Raw genomic sequence first — 19920 nt, 5'->3', positions numbered from 1 at the left:
TTTTAAATGTATTAATTGTAAGAGCAATAAACAATTGACATGAACAATCACTGTGGTACAATATTGTGCAGTTGTCAAGAAAACACAAGCATAAATATTTTTATGCTGAAAGAAGTAAAATAATTGATATTGACAAAAGCTCTGTTTGTCATGTTCATGTAATTCAATCTAAAATAAAATTTTGTATATTGTCTTCTATTATACATGGAGAAAAAACAAAAAATAATTAGGAACTAGAAATGTCTTGAATCATGGAAATTTCAAATGGCACTTCTGGCAAATGACAGAATGTTGTTATTCTGGTTGATTTCTACAGAAAAGTTGTTGACATTCAGTATATAATCCTCTAGACTGTCACAATCCTCTATGAGGTCCTGTTGAGATTCTGCTTCTAGGAAAGACTTTAACTGGGGTTCAAAGATTGTGTAAGAAATGTTGTCCGTTGTGTTTATCATTGCTTTTGTTGATTTGTGAAGATTTTGCACTCTCTGCTTCATTTTGCAGGTGTCACATTTGATTGTTGGGTCAGCACTGGTTACTGCAATGGCCTTCATGCATTTTTGGTTACTGCATTTTGTCGACTTGGTGACAGTTATTTGTCCAATACAAATCTGTTTTAGTTCATTTAGCAGCAAGGAATGATCCAACATTACTTGACCATAATTGTCTATCTCTATGATTTTGGTGGTGGCACAGGTATTGATCCACATTTCATCATTGAAATTGTTGGAAATAACATTTTTTATTTTGTAATATTTGCCTTCCTCTACCTCAGCAATGGAATGTCCCCACAAGGACATTTTTTTGCAGGCAGTGTTGTCAGCGCAGATTGCTTGTCTTCTTTGTTTCATCCCATATTTTGTTGGGATTGTCATTTCTTCCTCTATAAATTTGACAATTTTGACATAAATTGTGGCCTGGAAAAAAAAGTATCAAAATATAAGTTGGACATACATTGTAGTTTGGATTAAGAGCAGATTAAAAATTGAAATGTTACATGTGTACATGAGGTTTTCCATACATTTTTGTAGAGCAGGATTTGTTTAACCTTCCATAGTACCTGAGATCAGTGCCAGTTATTGGTGGAGTTCATGGTTGTTATTAGTTAGTTTGTGTGTTGTTTTATTCATTTTCATATATTTGTTTGTTTGTTTTGTTTTGTTTTTAATGTATAGCGTTGTCAGTTTATCTAAAATCTTCAAGTTTGAGTGTTCTCTTTTACTTTGTTGTAGGTATACTATAATTTTGGAAACAAAATGGTATTTCAAATAAGCCTGATTTGACTCAACGGTTGAGAATGCTTAGTTGGGTTCTCCTTAGTCCAAATAATTATGAGGTTTTGAAAAGCAATAATTTTTTTTTAATTCGACGCCTTTACGTTGAAGAAATCACAGGTATTTTCAAATTGAAGTTATCAATGAAAAAGTCTGTATTTACATATGCCATCAGATAATCATGAGAGCAATAAGGTGAACATGTTTTATCGTGAGAAATATATATGGCAATAACAAATAAAGACTTGTTAAAAATGTGTTTTCATGCATTCCGAGAATATTTCAATATAAAAAAGAAGCTTAAGATGTGTTATGATTGTGAATGAGAAAACTATGTACACAGACCAAATTGACACAGAGATTCACAACTGTACTTGGTGCAATACACCTTATCGCTATTTGTACGCCATTACTAGAAATCACACCGGTTCCTGTAAAAAATTTATTGTCATAGAACAAAATATATGACGTGACAATGAAAGGTGATCGTTGTTTGAGTCAAAAGTTCAAGCGGCTTGGTCAGCCAGGATTAGTGATAACATATATCTTGGTTCTGTGACGTTAAACAAAAGTGTAACACTTTTAGTTCAAAGTTTGTAATTTTTTTAATACAATAACAAGGGCATAATGTGGGTTTAGTGGGAGTGTTCAGGGGGGTGGAATTTTGATTGTTTGTCACAGGACATACTAGCAGGTTGTTTTCTGGATTGGGCCCATAGGCATTTGTTTAAGAAGAAATTCGTATATAAATACAAAAATTTAATTTACTATTAAGAAGAAAGAAGAAAAGACAAGTGCCTGTAAGCAATTTTGTACTAGATTGATTCTGTGACAAACCTCATCTCCCTATAAATTTAAATTTCATGATAAAATTTAGTAAAAAAACTTTACATTTTGTTGATTTGCTCATGATGATCTTTAATCTTGATGAATATAAGAAATACTTACGGTCATGTTCTCAGACAAGTTGATTAAATCTTTTGGTTCGGATTCGTCATTTGTTTGCATCTTTTGCTTCTTGAATGTTAATTCATTCATTGCCACTTGCAGTGTTGTTGATTTATTGCAAATCACGTCAACTTGGCCCGAACGGCCAGGGCTTACAGTTGCACCTGTCAACTTTACTGGTGAATTCATGGTGGCAGCGGAGACGAATTTTTCATGCTTATCAGGTGCAAAACAAACAAGTCTCTTGGTATCTGTTTTGGTCATTTGAAAAGTTCCTGTAAAGTACTTTGTTTTACCATTTGCTGATAAAGTAACTGTCGAGACATTGTGTAAATAACCAGTTAGAGAGTCCATGTCCAATTTACGTTTAGCCATTTTGTTAAGAATGACATATACGCGGGAAAATGCGTAGTAATTTAAAAGAAAATAAAAATAAATAAAATTAACGGAGAAATTGTATCATACATTTCGAAAAGAGGTTTAGTGAACATTGTACAGTGTGTGAACAGTTTCACTTTTTTCATGTTCAATTTCATTAGAATGAACAATGACAGGATTCATTGAACTACTTTGTAATCATGGCATGTGTATATTTGAGTAAACCGACTGTGTGTCTTAGGCGAATGTTTCTCCAATATTGGAGTACCCAAATGGGTAATTGTTTACAAAAGAAAAAAATAGCCTAGTAAAGATGGTTAAATAAACCCCTGTTAAAATGAGAACAATATTTAAGTGTTTTAAGTTAAGGTATTCTATAATGCTGGCAAACAGACTTTATATGATAATGTCTGGGGCAGTTGCAGCCATTTAAAAAAAAAGAAGGGAGGGTCCAATTTATGTGTCCAGCCATATGCATTGATTGGCCAAAAAAGGACATTCCAACCCTTGGAATCCTCCTCCTGGATGGGCCACTGTATATAGAGTCTTTGCTTGGAAGTAAAATTTTGATAATGAGTGTAAAATAATGAATCAATCAAAAGTGATTAATAATTATTGCTTATATTTAAGTCTTTTGTTAATTATTTAACAAATAATTATCCCATTGAAACAAAACTGATTTCTCATATAGAACCTGTCATGTTTAAACTATATATACCAAATGAAAGACTTATGTAATGTGCCTGATAAGGTACATATATAATATCAAAATGTTCAAACATGATGAATAAATTGAGATATAAAGAGTTGAATTAAAAAAATCATCAGATTGAAACAAAAATTGAAATTTATCTGTAATATGACATGTTTTAATTATATGACTTATATGACTTTTAGAAAATATCAAAGCAATATAAGAAGGCAGTCACAGAGAAATATGTTGTCTTTTCTACATTGGTTAGAGGTAGATGGGTTGGGTTGAGATTTCATAAACATGTTTAAACCCATCACATTTTTACGCCTGTCGCAAGTCAGGTGCTTCTAGTTGGCATTTGTTAGGCTTGTATTTTTTAATTATAATTTTTTGTGTATAATCTGGAGTTTAATATGGCGTTCATTATCATTGAAGTAGAATATATATTTGTTTAGGGGCCAGCTGAAGGACGTGGTTGCAGGAATTTCATGCTGCATTGAAGAATTATTGGTGACCTTTTGCTGTTGTTCCTTTTATGGTCAGGTAGTTGTCTCTTTGACACATTTGTCAATTCTATTCTCAATTTTTTCCACTATATATAGACAACCTTTTTCATTAGTACTGTGAATTTAGTGTTTTTTGTTATGCAACAGGGTTACAATAGCACAATTTTTAACTTGTGTTTTATTTGTTTCTATATGAATTTAACTCGATTTTCTCAATTTTGCAATTATTAAAATTGCATTTAGTCTAAAATTTCAAAATCACAATTATAATAAACATGATAAATGCACACAACTATCTCTTAAGTTACAGTTTTTCTTCCATGTGAGGAGTATTTGTTGTTTTTATTTTTAAGATGTGATCATATTTTAAATTGTTTTGTGTGGTCATCTTAAGTTGATGTGTTAAACTTGTATTTTAATTTTTTATGTTTTTATATGAATCAATCCTGATTTTCTCTATATTGCAAAATAGTTTTTCATGGTCTTCTTGACTGGATGTTTTTTTCTAATGTTTTAAGAAGTATGAATGGGGTTGGAAAAATAATATGAAAAGGATATCAAATCTAATTGTTTATGATAGAAAATGTGGACTCATCAAGTGTTAAATCAAAATATATGTTGTCTTCAATGTTTTATTTGTACATGATGTCCAGTTAAACAGTTCACCTCTAGAATAATATTAACTTTATATACAATAAATTTTCAATTCAAATAAAATATGACTGTAAAAGACAGTGTGCATGTAAAGCAACATATTGAGAATGGTTCCCATAACTTGACCTTTAAAATGTCTTGATTTTAATTTGTAGGAAACACTTGTTTAGCAGTTTTTCAACTTAAAAGTCTAGAATTTATATTTCATTTCTTCTTAGGCAATAAACAAACAGTCTGTCAAATGAATTGTCAATTTTGATTCCTTTCTGTGCATTGCATACAGAGTTATACAGTTTTGTCTTTGTGACAAATTCTTTCATATCAATTCTAGTGAATAGGTTTACTGTAAGATTCAAGAGTTTAGTCCATCATTATTGGTGAATGTTAATACTAACAAGCGCTGGAACAGTGTCTATATTTCCAATTTGTTCAGCAGTTAGTATACTTCCTTTAGTGTTGCATTGGGTTATAATAATGCAATATCATAAAGGTTCACATTGTTTGCTTTCTATTCATTGTAATGTTGAAAATTAATTCATCTCAGTTCTATTGAATACTTTGACTGAAAGATTCAAGACCAAGTGTTTAATCCATTCATTATTGTTGTATGCAATATAACAACCACAGAAACAGTCTGTATAATTCCAATTTGTTCATCAGTAAGTTTACTAAATTTTCAAGTTTTTCCTTGATAAGCAAACATGGCAAATGTTCACATTGATTGTTCATTTATTACTGTTCAATTAATGTTGAATACACATGTAGCAAATGTAAGCAATAACATAGATGAGTAGAATGACACTTCAATGCAAGTTTTGATTTGTTTTCAATGTTCAGCCCTTTGAATGAATTCAATATTGATGCATTTTGTTAAACTTGTGGTAAGTATAACAAACAATTGAAAACCTGGAAATTGAAATGTCAGATGAATGCATTTATTTCAATTTAAAGAACTTCAAGTAGTCATATTATAATCAAATTTGAAATTTGTTTTTGTCTGATGAAAATGTTCACGAGACCATGTTTGAAAAGAAATAGCAATGGATGTTAAATAAGACATTCATGTACTAGTATATACAAATAAACTTGTCATAACAAAAGTACATTGTACAAACATTTTATATGTTTAGTAAAAACAAATTATATGCATACATTTATATATATAAGTGCCTATAAATAGCAGCACATGACATACAAATCTATGGGAGTGTGGATTATCAGTACAGAGATTAATTCAATTACACAATTAAAATTATAGATTGGCGTTTAACACACTATTTAGTATGTAAATATAAGAATGTTTAAAATATTTACAATTATATATATATTATGGTTGAATATTATCCAGTTATCAAATGTAAAGTGATTGATGATTTAATTGTTGATTGCTTTATTCCACATTAGCACAAAAAGGCTATATTGCAGCGAGAGCTAACAAATGTAAATTGAACAAAAGTATTGAAAAAATCTATATTAATATAACAATATATATATATGTACATCATTTGTGTTTATTATTCAATTGACAGCAAAGATTTTAACATTCATAATCATTCTGATGACTTGAGGACTTTATCATAGTTTATCAAACATAAAGATTGTATTATCAATATTGTATGAAGAGAAATGTGACATAAAATATGTAGTCCATAAAACTCCTTTATTTTACATCTATATTGAAGAGATGGTTTTGAGTGTGTAAAAAGACAAATATGTCAAGGATATATATATAAACAATATTTGTGGTAAATATCAGGAGTGTTCACATGCAAAGTGCATGACACTGTCTACTGATAAAATGTCTTTCTGGTTTATGGAAGTCAAAATAACACACTTTCAAATTTCTTAATTTTGGTACCCTTAACATTGCACCTATAAAGAAGAAAGTTTTGTAAAAAAGCTGTCTTCTGTATAAGGTAATTCTGTATATCAGGAGTCGATTTCACAAAAAACGACTAAGATTGATCGTAGGTATACTGGTTTGTTCATGACTTTAAGACCAATCTTAGTGGTAAGTTTTTTTTGTGAAATCGACTTTAGGAGTCTTGAAGTCCACTATTTTAAAGAATTCATTTCTATTTCTAAAATATATTTTTCATGAAAAGGCAAATCTGTTGGAGTGGAACCCATTTGTGTTCTTTGTAACCACTCCATGCACATTTGAGGTTGCCTTTTCAGCAACCTGAAATGAGCCATATTTTCCAGCGGGTTTCATTTTTATTGTTTCAGACAAACTGGTTTTGGCATATAACATAATCATTACATTGAATCATTGTGTTTCAATGGCCACATATATAACTTTATGATCTGACCAAAAGCAATCAAGAACATCTGTTTCAAAATTTACTTTACTATCAAAATTTAGGAAAATTAAGTCTAATAATGTGCCATAAGATGTAGTAGCATTAGACACAATTTGCGAACAGCAAAATGTATCTCTCATGAACTTTAAGAAAGAAGTGTTTCCAGTGTTTAAATCAATATTAAAGTCTCCCATAATAATAATTTTTGGATGTCTTAAATACATATCAGGGAGAAGGTGTGCAAGTAAAGTATCTTTCAGTTGTTGCAATTTGCAGATTGGTGCCTTGTAAACAAAGACAATTTGAAAAAGACCTTTGGTGGGTGATATTATGTCTGCTATAACAAACTCTAAAGTTGGAGTTGAGAAAGTGACTGTATTGTGAAGAATACAATCTGTCCGATAATATAATACCAACCCATGAGGTGGTCTTGTATTAATATTTGTTGGTTTTTGATCTAAGCGTACTGGTGTGTTAAAACCAGCAATACAAAAATCATCATTTTCGTCTGTTGAAATAAGTCTTGATTCAGCAATTCCAATGACATCAGCATCCAAGATGTTAGGGTCTGATTTTAGATCTTTAAAATGAGCATGCAATGATCTTGCATTGTTAAAAACTACTTTAAAATAATTATTTGACAATTTATACAATGGCTTAAAGCACAACTGTAAAGTTGCATCTGTCCTTAGTCTGTGTAATTCTTGTTTAACACAATCAGCTACAGCTATTGTTTCTTGATTGAGATCTAATATCTGTAATCCAGATAAAGATGTTACTCTGCTAAGTGCAACATAGTGAATATGTGGTATTTTCCCTTTACGTTTTGATTTCAGACTAACAACAACTTCTTGTAATGTATCACCTTGAGATTTATGAATTGTTTTTCCAGCTGCTGGACGAAGAGGAAACTGAATTCTTTCAAAGGTCTTATATCTATAAGTAAATGACCTTTTAATATCAAACAATGGTGTCCATGTTTTTTCAACATCTTTTCCATACAAGTGGGAATATTTTTTTCTATTGTTAGCACCAATTCTAGCATCCTCAAACTTAACCCAGATAATACTTGGTCTTAAAGATGTAGTTTTGCACTCAACCAATTTAAGTACACATGTTGAACCATTTGTGAGACCATCAGTGACTTCAATATTAGCTGTAAGATCATATTTCATCCCTATTGCTAATATTACTTCTTTTGCAAGATTGGCTGTATCAGACTGTTTTTGTGGTAAAGAACTAAGTAATTTTTCTTTTACAGATGTCCCTAAATCTCCACAAACTGTGTCAACTGCTTTAACTTTTACTTTTTGTGAGCATAATTTAGATATGTATTGAAAATTAAAGTTATCCACTAAAGCATTTTCAACAAACAAATGAGTAGCATTAGTTCTGTATGCTGGATCAGTGATTGAAACAGCTCTGGTACTTAAAACTGCAAAATCATTTTCAGTAAGCTGATTTTGTCTCAACCTATTTAATAATTCAGCAAATTGTAAATCATCTTTTTGTCTCATTATTTCAGTAAGTTCATGAAAAGAAAATAATAATTTCCAGTAATTAGGTGATAATGCTGTTAATCCTTTGCTTAGATCATTGAAAATCCAACTGTCAAATACAGGTTGAAGTTGGAAAAAGTCACCAATAGCTATTATACTAACTCCACCAAATGAAGAGTTGCTTCCCTTGATTTTTTTCAGCCTTCTCTCCAGTAAGGAGAACATTTTGTTTCCAACCATTGAAATTTCATCAATCAAAATCACTGACAAATTTCTGTATTTCATTCGGAGTGTATTTAGAACATCACATGACAGTGACTGGTCAAGTCCTTTATTTGGTTGTATTTGGAATGCATTGTGAATAGTCAGACCATTTATATTGTAAGCTGCCTTTCCAGTAGGAGCACAAAGAAGAATTCTAATATCATCAGGGTCCTCACCTTCAATGGAACACAAGTGTCTGTGTAAAGCTTGAAATATTGCTCTTACAACAACAGATTTTCCACATCCTGCTCCACCTGTCAAAAATGTATAAAATGGTTCATGTTTTGTTTTAATCCATGTGACAACATGTTGGAAAAATTCCCACTGCTTCTTATTCAAGGATCTTATCAATGAAAAATAATCACTTTCACTTATTCTGTTGGCATGATTCGTCAATTCTACTGTTCTTGCTTCTATTCCAACTTCACGGGACATATCATACAGTCTATGTTCTGTTGGTCTATCTGGATTGAAATGAACATACTGTTCTGATTCTGTTGGGCCTATTTCAGCATCTTCCATTTCTACTTGCTGTGTGGCAGGTGCTATTTGATCATTCTCATTACAATCATTTTCTGCTTCTTCTATAGCTTTCTCTAGATCTATTACTTTACCTTCATATTGCTTAGCTTTCTTTTCTAACAGTCTTGCAACAGTCAGGTACATGTTTTCAAATGTTTCATGTCCACATTGCAAGTCTAAAAGTTCATTTCTCCATGGATAAAATAACATTAAGCGTTCTCTGTAGAAGTTTTCAGAGTCAGTCTTGTAATTGTATTTAACATATCTTATCACCTTTGGTGTTTTTCTTTGGTATATCCTAATACCATTCTTCAGGGTTATGTCGATTTTGTTAGTGTTTTCATCTATTAGATCTGCATTTGTCTGTTCATTTTCACTTTCAGATTCATTTTCATGGTCTGATAAGTCTGAAGTTTTAGGATACTGCAACTCAAGCTGAGATACATAGTCTGCTAGACACCAGTTTTCAAGTTGTTTTGGTCTACGCGAGTATCTTTTAATATCATTATCGGATTCTATTTCAGTAGATTCTGGGCCTAGTTTTTCTAGGGCTGATGATTGCTTTAGGAGGAAAGTTCTTTTGTGTTGTGGAGATGTGTTAATGAAGACAACTTGTCTTGTAGCTTTTGTTAAAGGCATCTGTAGTGTTAAGTATGTTGCTTCTTGTGCGCTTGTTTCTACAGAATTTGAAAAGTAATTCCCAATGTGCCTTACTTGATGCTTTAAATCTAAATTACCCTGTCGTGCTTCTTTTGCTGCTTGGTCTAGTAATGCACTCATACCTTTTTGTGACTTGCTTATGTATGAAACAATATACACTGCACATGCAAATGCATCTAAAACAAACTGTAAATCATGATTTGCTTGCCAAGCTATCAACACAGTTTTCATGTAACCATTGACACGGACTTCAGATGGTTTTCTTTTGAGAAAAACTTTTGGACCACTCAAGTTGCTTCTAATGGCTTTAATGTAATTTTCCTCATTCATTTGTAAAACATCATCTAAAAACATGTCATATGTCATCTGGTCTATATCTTCATAATTGTGAAGTGTATTTATTTCGTTTTGTATTTCTTTATATATTTCCTTGTAATTTTCAATGTCATCATTTTCTGTCAAAGGCTCTAAAATTACTGTTGCTTTCATAGGTGGAAGGGGGAAACCAAAACGACATATTGGATGACCTTTTTTTCTGCATGTTTTTGAATGTTTATGAACCTGCAAATTGACTAAACTAGTGTCATTTTCTGAATGTGAGCAAGAGACATATTTATCAATAAATTCTACAACATCTTCATTTGAATCGCTTTCATATACTGGTGCATTTTCAATCCAAATCAAGATATGAATATGTGGTGAACCTCTCTGTTGAAATTCAACTCTATAAAAAAAATCTGTTAATTTTCCAATTGGATCATGATCACTTTTCAACACCAAGTTAATAAACTGTTGGACACGATAATCAAAATATCTAGAGCATGTCACAGGGTCTTTCTGAACAAGTTTAGATTTCTGATTCCAATCCATTTCTTCCAATTCATTGTCAGTATACTCTTTTCCATCATTTAATTTGCCTAGAATTCTTAACAAATCTTTCCAGTTTGTGTCTGCAGATGAAAGAGAGCCAAACCATGTCGGAAGACCCAACTGTCTGATCATTGCAAATAAATCTTTTTTCCTTTTTTCAAGGTATACTGGAGAGTTTCTTAAACTTCTAAAGATGTAATAACCTTCATCTAATCTTACAAGATCATTTACAGTGTTAGGATTTAGTACATCTTTTGCTGTCCATTTTTTTCCTTCTGATTGACACCTTCTCAGAGCAAGATTGACCTTATCACTTATGTTTTTTAACTGAATTTTCTTTAATTTAAAAAAAATGTTTGGTACAGATTGTGCTACTCTCCTATCCATGGACCTAAGTTCCCATTTTACAATATCAGAATAGTGAACAGAAACAGACCTGTCTTTATTATCTGGCCTTCTTTGACCACAAAATATAGATGGAAAAGATAAGTACTCTGCATCAGGATCACTATAGAGGCTAATTGGTCGTTGACCTTCACCAGGAGCAAAAGTTAAATTTGAATCACATGGTGGATTGTCGTCTGGAATGTGATCTAATAGTGTATCTGTATTACCAACATGTGTTTCATTTTCATCTACTTCACTGAAATGATCAGAGTCATCGTCTAAATCATGTTTATCTTGGATATCCTCTTGTTCTGTAGTTTTTTGTTCATTTTGTGTTTCTTCTTCATTTATTTTTGCTATTTCAGTAATCCCATGCTCATCTATTTCTATTCCAGAAGACTTGTACAAGTCGCTTGTTCTCATCAAATAATGCAATGCACAAATGACAGCAAATGGTCTCACATTTTCACTAAAATCACACTTTTTGAAGGCCAGTTTTTTTTCAGTTTAACCGATATTGTACCTGATTTCTCTAATGTATGTGGAAGTGAATTTATTGTAGGTTGAACTTCAACAGGCACATTTACAACATTGCCTTTAACTGATAACTGTCCACCTCTTGGCAACTGTCGAATCTGCATAAAAGGAATCCTTAATGATAACAGTCTTTCTTCTAAAGGATACAAATTTAGTTCTTTAGGTCTTTGAGGAAATCCCATTTTATTGGCTATTGAAAATCGAGGAGTTTTTTGTTTTTTAATTGCATTAAAACAAGTGTGGCAAATCCATTCTATGTGTTGTACAGATTGAAAATTGGTAAAACAATGAGACATGTTAGCAGGAGTATTCATTTTAACAGTCTTAGCATTTACTACAGAATCACAGAACCAAGTTTGATGACAAGAAGTACATATATATGTAGGACCTTCATTAATTTTTGTTTTAAAATTTCTTATGCAGGTGTCAAGGGTTGTACCCTGAGTTTTTTTTCTTTTTTAAATCTCTTTCATGTTCTGTAAAATTAGGGTTTGTTCTTTTACAATTTTTGATTGATTGATTATAACTTCTGTCTTTGTCAATGTTTTTACGTCTAGAACTCTGTTTTGCTAAACGCTCAGTTTCCAAATTTTTTGGATTTGACCTATAATCTTGTTTTCTTAGCAAATCTCGTTGGAACTCATGTTTTCTATAATCTTCGTTCTGCCTTGCAATTTTTTTCTTTTCTGCTTCATTTGTTTTAAAAATATCTTGTTTTCTAGCTTTTCTTTTAGAAGCAAGTTCTCTTTGTCTCACTTTTTGTCTTATATAAGAATTTTCATTTCTTTGAGAGTTCTTACGGTCTGCTTCAGTTTTTCTAAAATCCTTGTTTTCTCTTGCTTTTCTTTTACAATCAATTTCTCGTTGTCTCTCTTTTTGTCTAAAATCAAAATTCTCTCTTTGACACTTCTTACTTTCTGCTTCAGTTTTTCTAAAATCCTTATTTTCTCTTGCTTTTCTTTTAAAATTAATTTCTCGTTGTCTCTCTTTTTGTCTAAAATCAAAATTATCTCTTTGAGACTTCTTACTTTCTGCTTCAGCTTTTCTAAAATCCTTATTTTCTCTTGCTTTTCTTTTAGAATCAATTTCTCGTTGTTTCTCTTTCTGTCTTAAATCAAAATTATCTCTTTGAGCCTTCTTACTTACTGCTTCAGCTTTTCTAAAATCTTTGTCCTTTCTTACAGTTCTTTTATAATTGAACTCCCTTTGTCTTTCTTTTTCCCTAAATGTTTTATTTTTTCTTTTATTTTGCATGTACTGTTTCATATACACAAATTTGGGTACCTTTGTATTAACTTTACTCTTGAACAGAACTGCTTGATCATCATTGACAGTGCTAACAGAATTTTCCTTGTCACAAGAATTTAAATACTGCAGGTAACCACCTTTTTTGTGTGTTGTGTTTCTTAGTTTCTGATCTTCAAAATAGTTCTTCATCTGCTTGTTTATATCTGTTCTTGTATCTTCACAACTGATGCATACAGGAAGAATTTCATATTGTGAGTCTAAATCAATTTTTAAACTTGTGTAAAAAGCATACAAGTAACTGACAAGGTCATGTAATTCAGCAAATCCAATCAAGATACTTTTGCCTGAGGATTCTAATGGATTATTCAGTGTACATTCTGAATGAGAATGAGTGTCAAAAAAATAGTATATTTGATTATGATAATAAACAGCCGAACATATGGCTCCAATCATTATAAGAAATTTGTTTGACTGCTTTGTACAATTTTGAATTGCTTCTTGTAATGTGAGATATCCAGTCAACTCTTTGTACTGTAAAGCTATACCGAACAGTATTTGTTGTTTCTTAAATGTAAAAATCCCTTGTGGAATTTCTATCTTAACAGGAATTTCATCAAAATTTAAAAGCATACATTGAAACAATCCCTGTAAAGTTAGTTTTTGAATATGCTTTCTATAAATTTCATCTCCTAAATTTAAAATGTAATCAAGGTCCACAGTGTTTTGGTCAAAATTTAAAGTTGCCAGTGATAAGAAAACTAAGCAATTACAAGTACATTGGTTGCCCCTGCTTTGGTCATCAATTTTTTTGGCATACTGGTCAAATGTTCCAAATTTAAGAAAGTGGTTATTAAAAAAATTGACACTTTTAGATACTTCTTTTTCTTTATAATCATGACAATTCTGTGTTAGCATCATACTAGGAGAATCTGTCTTTGCATAACTGTTTTTCGATTGATTTAACAGGATATTTGTTTGTTTACAAGAGCTATGAGCAGTTTCATTTGCATAAGTATTGTAACTGATTTCATTTAATTCAGATAGCACAATTTGGTTCAATACAGGTAGTTCAAGTTGGTTCAATACAGGTAGTTCAAGTTGGTTCAATACAGGTAGTTCAAGTTGGTTCAATACAGGTAGTTCAAATTGGTTCAATTCTGTTAGTTCAAGTTGGTTCAATTCTGATAGTTCAAGGTGGTTCAATTCTGTTAGTTCAAGTTGGTTCAATTCAGAAAGTTCTTTAAGGTTTAATTTTGGTAATTCAAGTTGGTTTAATTCTGATTGTTCAAGCTGATTAAATTCAGATAACTCATTTTGATTCAATTCAGATTGTTCAAGCTGATTAAATTCAGATAACTCATTTTGATTCAATTCAGATTGTTCAAGCTGATTAAATTCAGATAACTCATTTTGATTCAATTCAGATTGTTCAAGCTGATTAAATTCAGATAACTCATTTTGATTCAATTCAGATTGTTCAATTTGATTTTTAAGTGACAGATTAACTGTTTCAGTACAATTTTGAGAAATTTTTTTCACATTTCTATTGATACTGTTATTTGAATTTGAGTGGAGGTCAGTATCCCCCAAGTTATTTGAGTGACTGATGACGAGGGTGTCAGTTTCACCCACGTCAAGGTCAAATTCTGTACTGTTAATGGGGCCAGTATCCCCAGTCAAGTTCGTCAATTTCTGTTTGTTGGGGTTCTTCACACCAAGTTTAGCCTCTGCTGCTCTCCAATTTTTTCTTCTTGGCATCTTCAATATTCTATAATTATATAGATGTAAATGATGTTTTTTTTTATAATTTTGGGGGGACCATTTAATTAAAGGATCCTTGTTCAGTTTTCTTTAACAATATAGGATTAAATACCTTTCTAAAGGAATTCATTGGTGTATAAACTTGATCAATTCACTAACAAACAGATAAAAGATATGTATGTAACCAACTTCGTTTATATACCAATAAATCAAAAAGTTAACTTTGACCATTGAACCATGAAAATGAGGTCAAGGTCAGATAACACCTGTCAGCTAGACATGTACACCTTACAATCATTCCATACACCAAGTATAGTAGACCTATTACATAAAGTATAAGAAAAACAGACCAAAACACAAAAACTTAACTATAACCACTGAACCATGAAAATGAGGTCAACGCCAAATGACACCAGTCCTGCCAGTTGGACCGAATATCAGTCAAATCTCAAAGTGTTGAGAAAAAAAAACGTATCATCATAAATTCATAATTCATAAATAACTCATCATGGTTAACTCACATACCAAAACTGAACCCAATATTTGAATTTGTTTAGAAAAAAAATGTATAACATGTATAATGGTATGACAAAATGAAAGACAAGGGTAAAACTGTATGGCCCTGATAACTTTGTTGCAAAGCCATAAAAATTCTTATTTAAATGAATGTTTTTGTGTTTTATTGTTCAACAATAACAAGAAGTTCACATCAACAAATGAAAGTTTTGACTGGCTATACAGCCCTTGCGTGGTCGGTAAGAAGTTCACTCAACATGCTCAATATCTATTATAATTTTTTTTTAATAAAAAATCAGCATCAAGATCAACTAGATGAAGTCCTCTCTAACAATCATATCAACATATTCCTAAATATGCAAATCCTATAAGAATAGACAATATCAATCTTTTCATTTCATTTAACAAAATTTAATTAAAACACGAATAACACCATTAACTGGTTCAACTTTTATTTGATTAACCTCAACAAATACATTTTTTTGTGTGAAGTGTCCAGTACACAGCAAACAAAACTTGCTGTTGAATTAAATGCAATAGTCAGTGTTTTCCATTAGGCATTTATGCCGGGTGTGCTGACCACCTTCCTTGAAATAACACCACCTATCGATATTGGGAGGTGTTCACCTTTTTTTTCTTTCAAATTCCAGATTTTTTTTTGATTCCACAGTGCTAAAATTGAATACTTATCGCACCCTGATTTGTTTTCTTTGACAAAGATGACATCCAATCGTTTTCATTTATCAATCGAGGAAAAAAGAAAGGCAGAAGACCATGATGACAATGATGATAAAGAAAATACCAGACCAAATAAATTAAATAAAACTGATAGTAATGAGCACGGGGTAGCACATGTAGGAGGGGTTCTGATCCTGAATCCCGGGCTTAAAAACATGAAATCACAAAATCTAGGACTTAAAAATATGAAATCCTGAAATTTGAAATCAAGAATTCCCGGATCCCTAAAGGGTCAATCCCAAAATTCGGAGCTTAATAACACCCGATCCCACAGTCCCGGTAAAGGTCTTATACCCCCTCAGTAATGATGAAGTTGTGGAAATTTAACAAAAATCAACCAAACAATGGAAAAGACAGGTAAGTGAAGACAAAAATGAGCAAGACTTCAAATGGCTTATAGTCACGGAGAAGGATACTACTGTTCTGTGTGCCAAAAATACAGCACAACAGCAAGAAACAGGATAGAAACCTGGATCGATAAGCCATGCATTCACAGGAGGAGGGAGTCCTGCAAATTGTTGAAAAAAATATCAAAGAATATTTGACAATTAATATGGCTACTTCTTTTTATGTTTGTCCAACTCCATTAAATGTGAATATTATACTAATCTTTATTTTTGTGACCCCCACAAGCACACACAGTAAATAAAAAAAATTAAACAGTACGACATTAAAAAAACAACCACCCGGTTGCAGGTAATTTCACCCACCTTACCTTAGGGAGCTACCATTTGATTTTTATGGGGGGGGTCTAGGATGAAAAATTTTGTCCTGCATTTTTTTTAGCTGTAATGTCTGTCCTGCCTTTTTATTTTTCACTCTGTTCAGTCCTGCCTTTTTTTTTTAGTTTATCCTGACTTTTTTTTACCTAAATTGTCGTCCTGCCTTTTTTTTTTGCAAGTGTCTCATCCTGCCTTTTTACGCTCTTTGCACATTAAGAACCCTTGCGACAACTCTTTGAGGGGTCCGTAGGTGGCCTGTTGCAAGGCAAAATTTCTGTCCCTATCCAATATACCCTCATTTTCCAGTGGCAGTCCAAATTTCCCTGACCATCATCCTAGATGGCCTCTATTACATCAACCTACCTATTGTATTTATTGTTAACTTGTTCTTGTCCTGAATATGCATGAAATATTTGCCACTGGACGTTAAGCAACCAACAATCAAATCCTGCCTTTTTTTTTACTCAAAACTCCTGTTCTGCCTATTTTTTTCAAATTTCATCCTAGCCCCACCCCCAAATGATAGCTCCCTTAGTGGAAAAAGGAAAACACTGATAGTAATCATCAGATTTGGAATTGCACAGATACATTGTCATTGTACTGTTTAGTCTTTCCCAGATTTAAATTGGTCTATATTTTTTAACAGAATATTTCTTGGTGATGGATAATCAGCATCATTTGTGTTGAAAACACCAAAAACATTGAAATATAAATGACTTAGTGTTTGCAAAAAAGGTTTTAGCTGGGACTATTATCTAATGTACATGACAATTTTACTGCACTGCCACTTGTAAAAATTATCGTCAATCCAGGAACTACTTTCCTGAGTAAATTTTACATGCTTGCTTTATAATAATATTCTTTACAATATAATTCATCATCATTTCATGTTCTAAATGATTTAATTTCTATGTCTTTGCTTTTGTTTTAAACTTTAACAACAAAATCAAACCTGCTACACATGTGTTACTAACATTTTGAAATTTCCAAGGGCAGTTATGCAAACTGTACTTTTTATTAGAGAGTTTCTGTTTGCTGTACCTTAATACCACAAAGAACCATATCACAACAAAGTTCAATAAATATATCTGAAATATTTATGAGACTGGAAATAGTACCTTTGTTCATGTAAAGTTCTCTACATGGTTTGTTTTAATATCTCATAATATATTTATATACCAAAATATATATAAGTCTATACCAAAATATCAGAAAAAGGGACACAATTCAATAAATACCAAAAACTGCAAAATTTTCTTAAAATTACCTATTCAGGGGCAACAAACTAACAACAGATTTCCTGATTTGTCTAAAAAGTTCAGGGCATTTAGATGTTGACTAATATAAAAAAAAAAAATTACATCAGATTTGCTCTAAATAATTTGGTTTCAGAGATCTTCCCTGAAAACTGCATTTTACCCCCATTTACTATTTTAACTCATGTCAGTCATCTGTTGGTAGGCGGGGTCATTAGACACATTATTTAAACTAGATACCCTTATGATGATGGTGGCCTAGTTAGGTTAATATTGTCTAAGTATTTTCAGAGGAGAATTTTTTAAAAAGATAATTAAAAGTTCAGGTAAATGGTTAAAAATTGACTATAATAAGCAATAACTCCTTAAGGGGTCAACTGACAATTTCGGTCATGTTGGCTTATTTGTAGATCTTACTTTGCTGAACATTATATCTGTTTACAGTTTATCTCTATCTACAATTGTATTCAAGATAATAAAAAAAAAATACTAATTCTAAGGCAGCAATCCAACAACGGATTCTCTGATTAGTCTGAAACTTTCACAGCAGACAGATCTTGACCTGATGAACAATTTAACACTGTCATATTTGCCCTTATTACTTTGGTTTCAAAGATATAGACCAAAATCTACATTTTACCGCTATGTTCTATTTTTAGCAATGGCGACCATCTTGGAAGGTTGGCGGGGTCATCGGACACATTTTTTAAACTAATACTTGAATAATGATTGTGTTTAAGTTTGGGTGCATTTGGCCCAGTAGTTTCAGAGGAGAAGATTTTTGTAAAAGTTTACGGACGACGGACGACGGACGCAAAGTGATGAGAAAAGCTCACTTGACCTTTCAGGTCAGGTGAGCTAAAAAGGTCAAATCTCTTCGGTCAAAATGTAACAAAGTTGCGCCGTAATGACCCAAACATTTTCCACTATTCAAAACTTCTGTAAGTATTATGGTTTCTGAGATTATCCCATAACAAGGTGATAGGTCAAAGGTCAAGGTCAACATACAAATTTGACCTTGAGGTATTTTTCAAAGATACATGAATTGATGATGAATGGTGAAGATCCTAGGTGTCTACGACTTACGGTTTCTGAGTTTTGGTGGTCAACCGACACCGGTTAATTTTCATAGGGGCATAACCCTACCAATGAGTCGTTGAATCTTTTCGATCCAAATGTAACGAGGAACCGGGGTCTGGTCTTGAACAAATTTCACCCTTTGTTTTTCCTCTACCTTTTACGGTTACGGTGTTGGAACGATAACAAGGTTTTTTGGTTTCGGAGGGATAACTCCGAACCGACAAAATTTTTCGACTAACAGGGTTAGTTCCGGATAGTTATTCATGGCACGAATACAAAGTGTGAATATGAAAGCGACACGTCTTACGGTTACGGAGGCTAACTTCGTCAAAGTTTGGCGTAAAAAGAATAATAATAATAAACAGAAGAAATACAGTAAGGTCTTTCCCTTTTGTAAAAGGAAAGACCTTAATGAGACCACACTTGATATAATTATTACAAATATTTGTTCATTAAACCTGTCTGATTAACAACATGATTTACTGTAGATTAATAGTAACGTGATCAGACTAAGTAGATAACATACTTTTTTGGTGTCGATCTTACATCCTGTATCAATGAGGAGTCTACAGATCTCCAGGTGTCCTCTCATGGCAGCCATCATTAATGCTGTCCATCCACCAAACTGGAATAATACAACTGACATCAAAACTTGTCTGATAAACTGGACAATGTTGTGTAATAAATATAAACAAAATATAGATCACATGAATCAGTGGTCAAAACTGAATACAATGACCAGTCACACTTGTATTTATATTGTACATAAACAATAAATAAACATGTTTTGTTGTGAAATGTCAGAACTTCCATTAAACCTGATATCTTAAAAAAATATTTTTTTCAAGAAATGTGTAAAATAATTATATCAATGGATTCAGTAGAACAAAACAAGTAAAATGAGACCCCACTTTATATGATTATTACAAATATTAGATTCGTTAAAACTGTCTTATTAACAACAGGAATTAGTGTAGATTCAGTATAATTATTCATTTTAATAAAAACAAATTTTTAAGAAACATGAAAAGGAGTAATATTTTCTGATTTAGAACAATAATATGAGTAAAATGAGACCCCACTTTATATAATTATTACAAATA

At 31.9% G+C, this 19920-nt stretch overlaps 2 protein-coding genes across 2 annotated transcripts; both read right to left on the bottom strand.

Annotated features, from left to right (window-relative positions):
* Positions 1-260: 260 nt before the first annotated feature.
* Positions 261-2606, bottom strand: LOC134702079 (uncharacterized). The gene is made up of 2 exons (XM_063563171.1): positions 2223-2606; positions 261-917 (listed from the first exon to the last, which is right to left on the bottom strand). The coding sequence occupies exons 1-2, from the start codon at positions 2595-2597 to the stop codon at positions 261-263; spliced, it is 1032 nt and encodes a 343-aa protein (XP_063419241.1). The 5' UTR covers positions 2598-2606.
* Positions 2607-6723: 4117 nt separating this feature from the next.
* LOC134702078 (uncharacterized) lies at positions 6724-11382 on the bottom strand. The gene has a single exon (XM_063563170.1). The coding sequence runs from the start codon at positions 11380-11382 to the stop codon at positions 6724-6726; it is 4659 nt and encodes a 1552-aa protein (XP_063419240.1).
* Between the last annotated feature and the right edge of the window lie 8538 nt (positions 11383-19920).

This window comes from Mytilus trossulus, unplaced genomic scaffold, assembly GCF_036588685.1.
Source record: "Mytilus trossulus isolate FHL-02 unplaced genomic scaffold, PNRI_Mtr1.1.1.hap1 h1tg000396l__unscaffolded, whole genome shotgun sequence".
Lineage (NCBI taxonomy): Eukaryota > Metazoa > Mollusca > Bivalvia > Mytilida > Mytilidae > Mytilus > Mytilus trossulus.
This window is presented reverse-complemented; position numbering and strand designations above follow the sequence as displayed.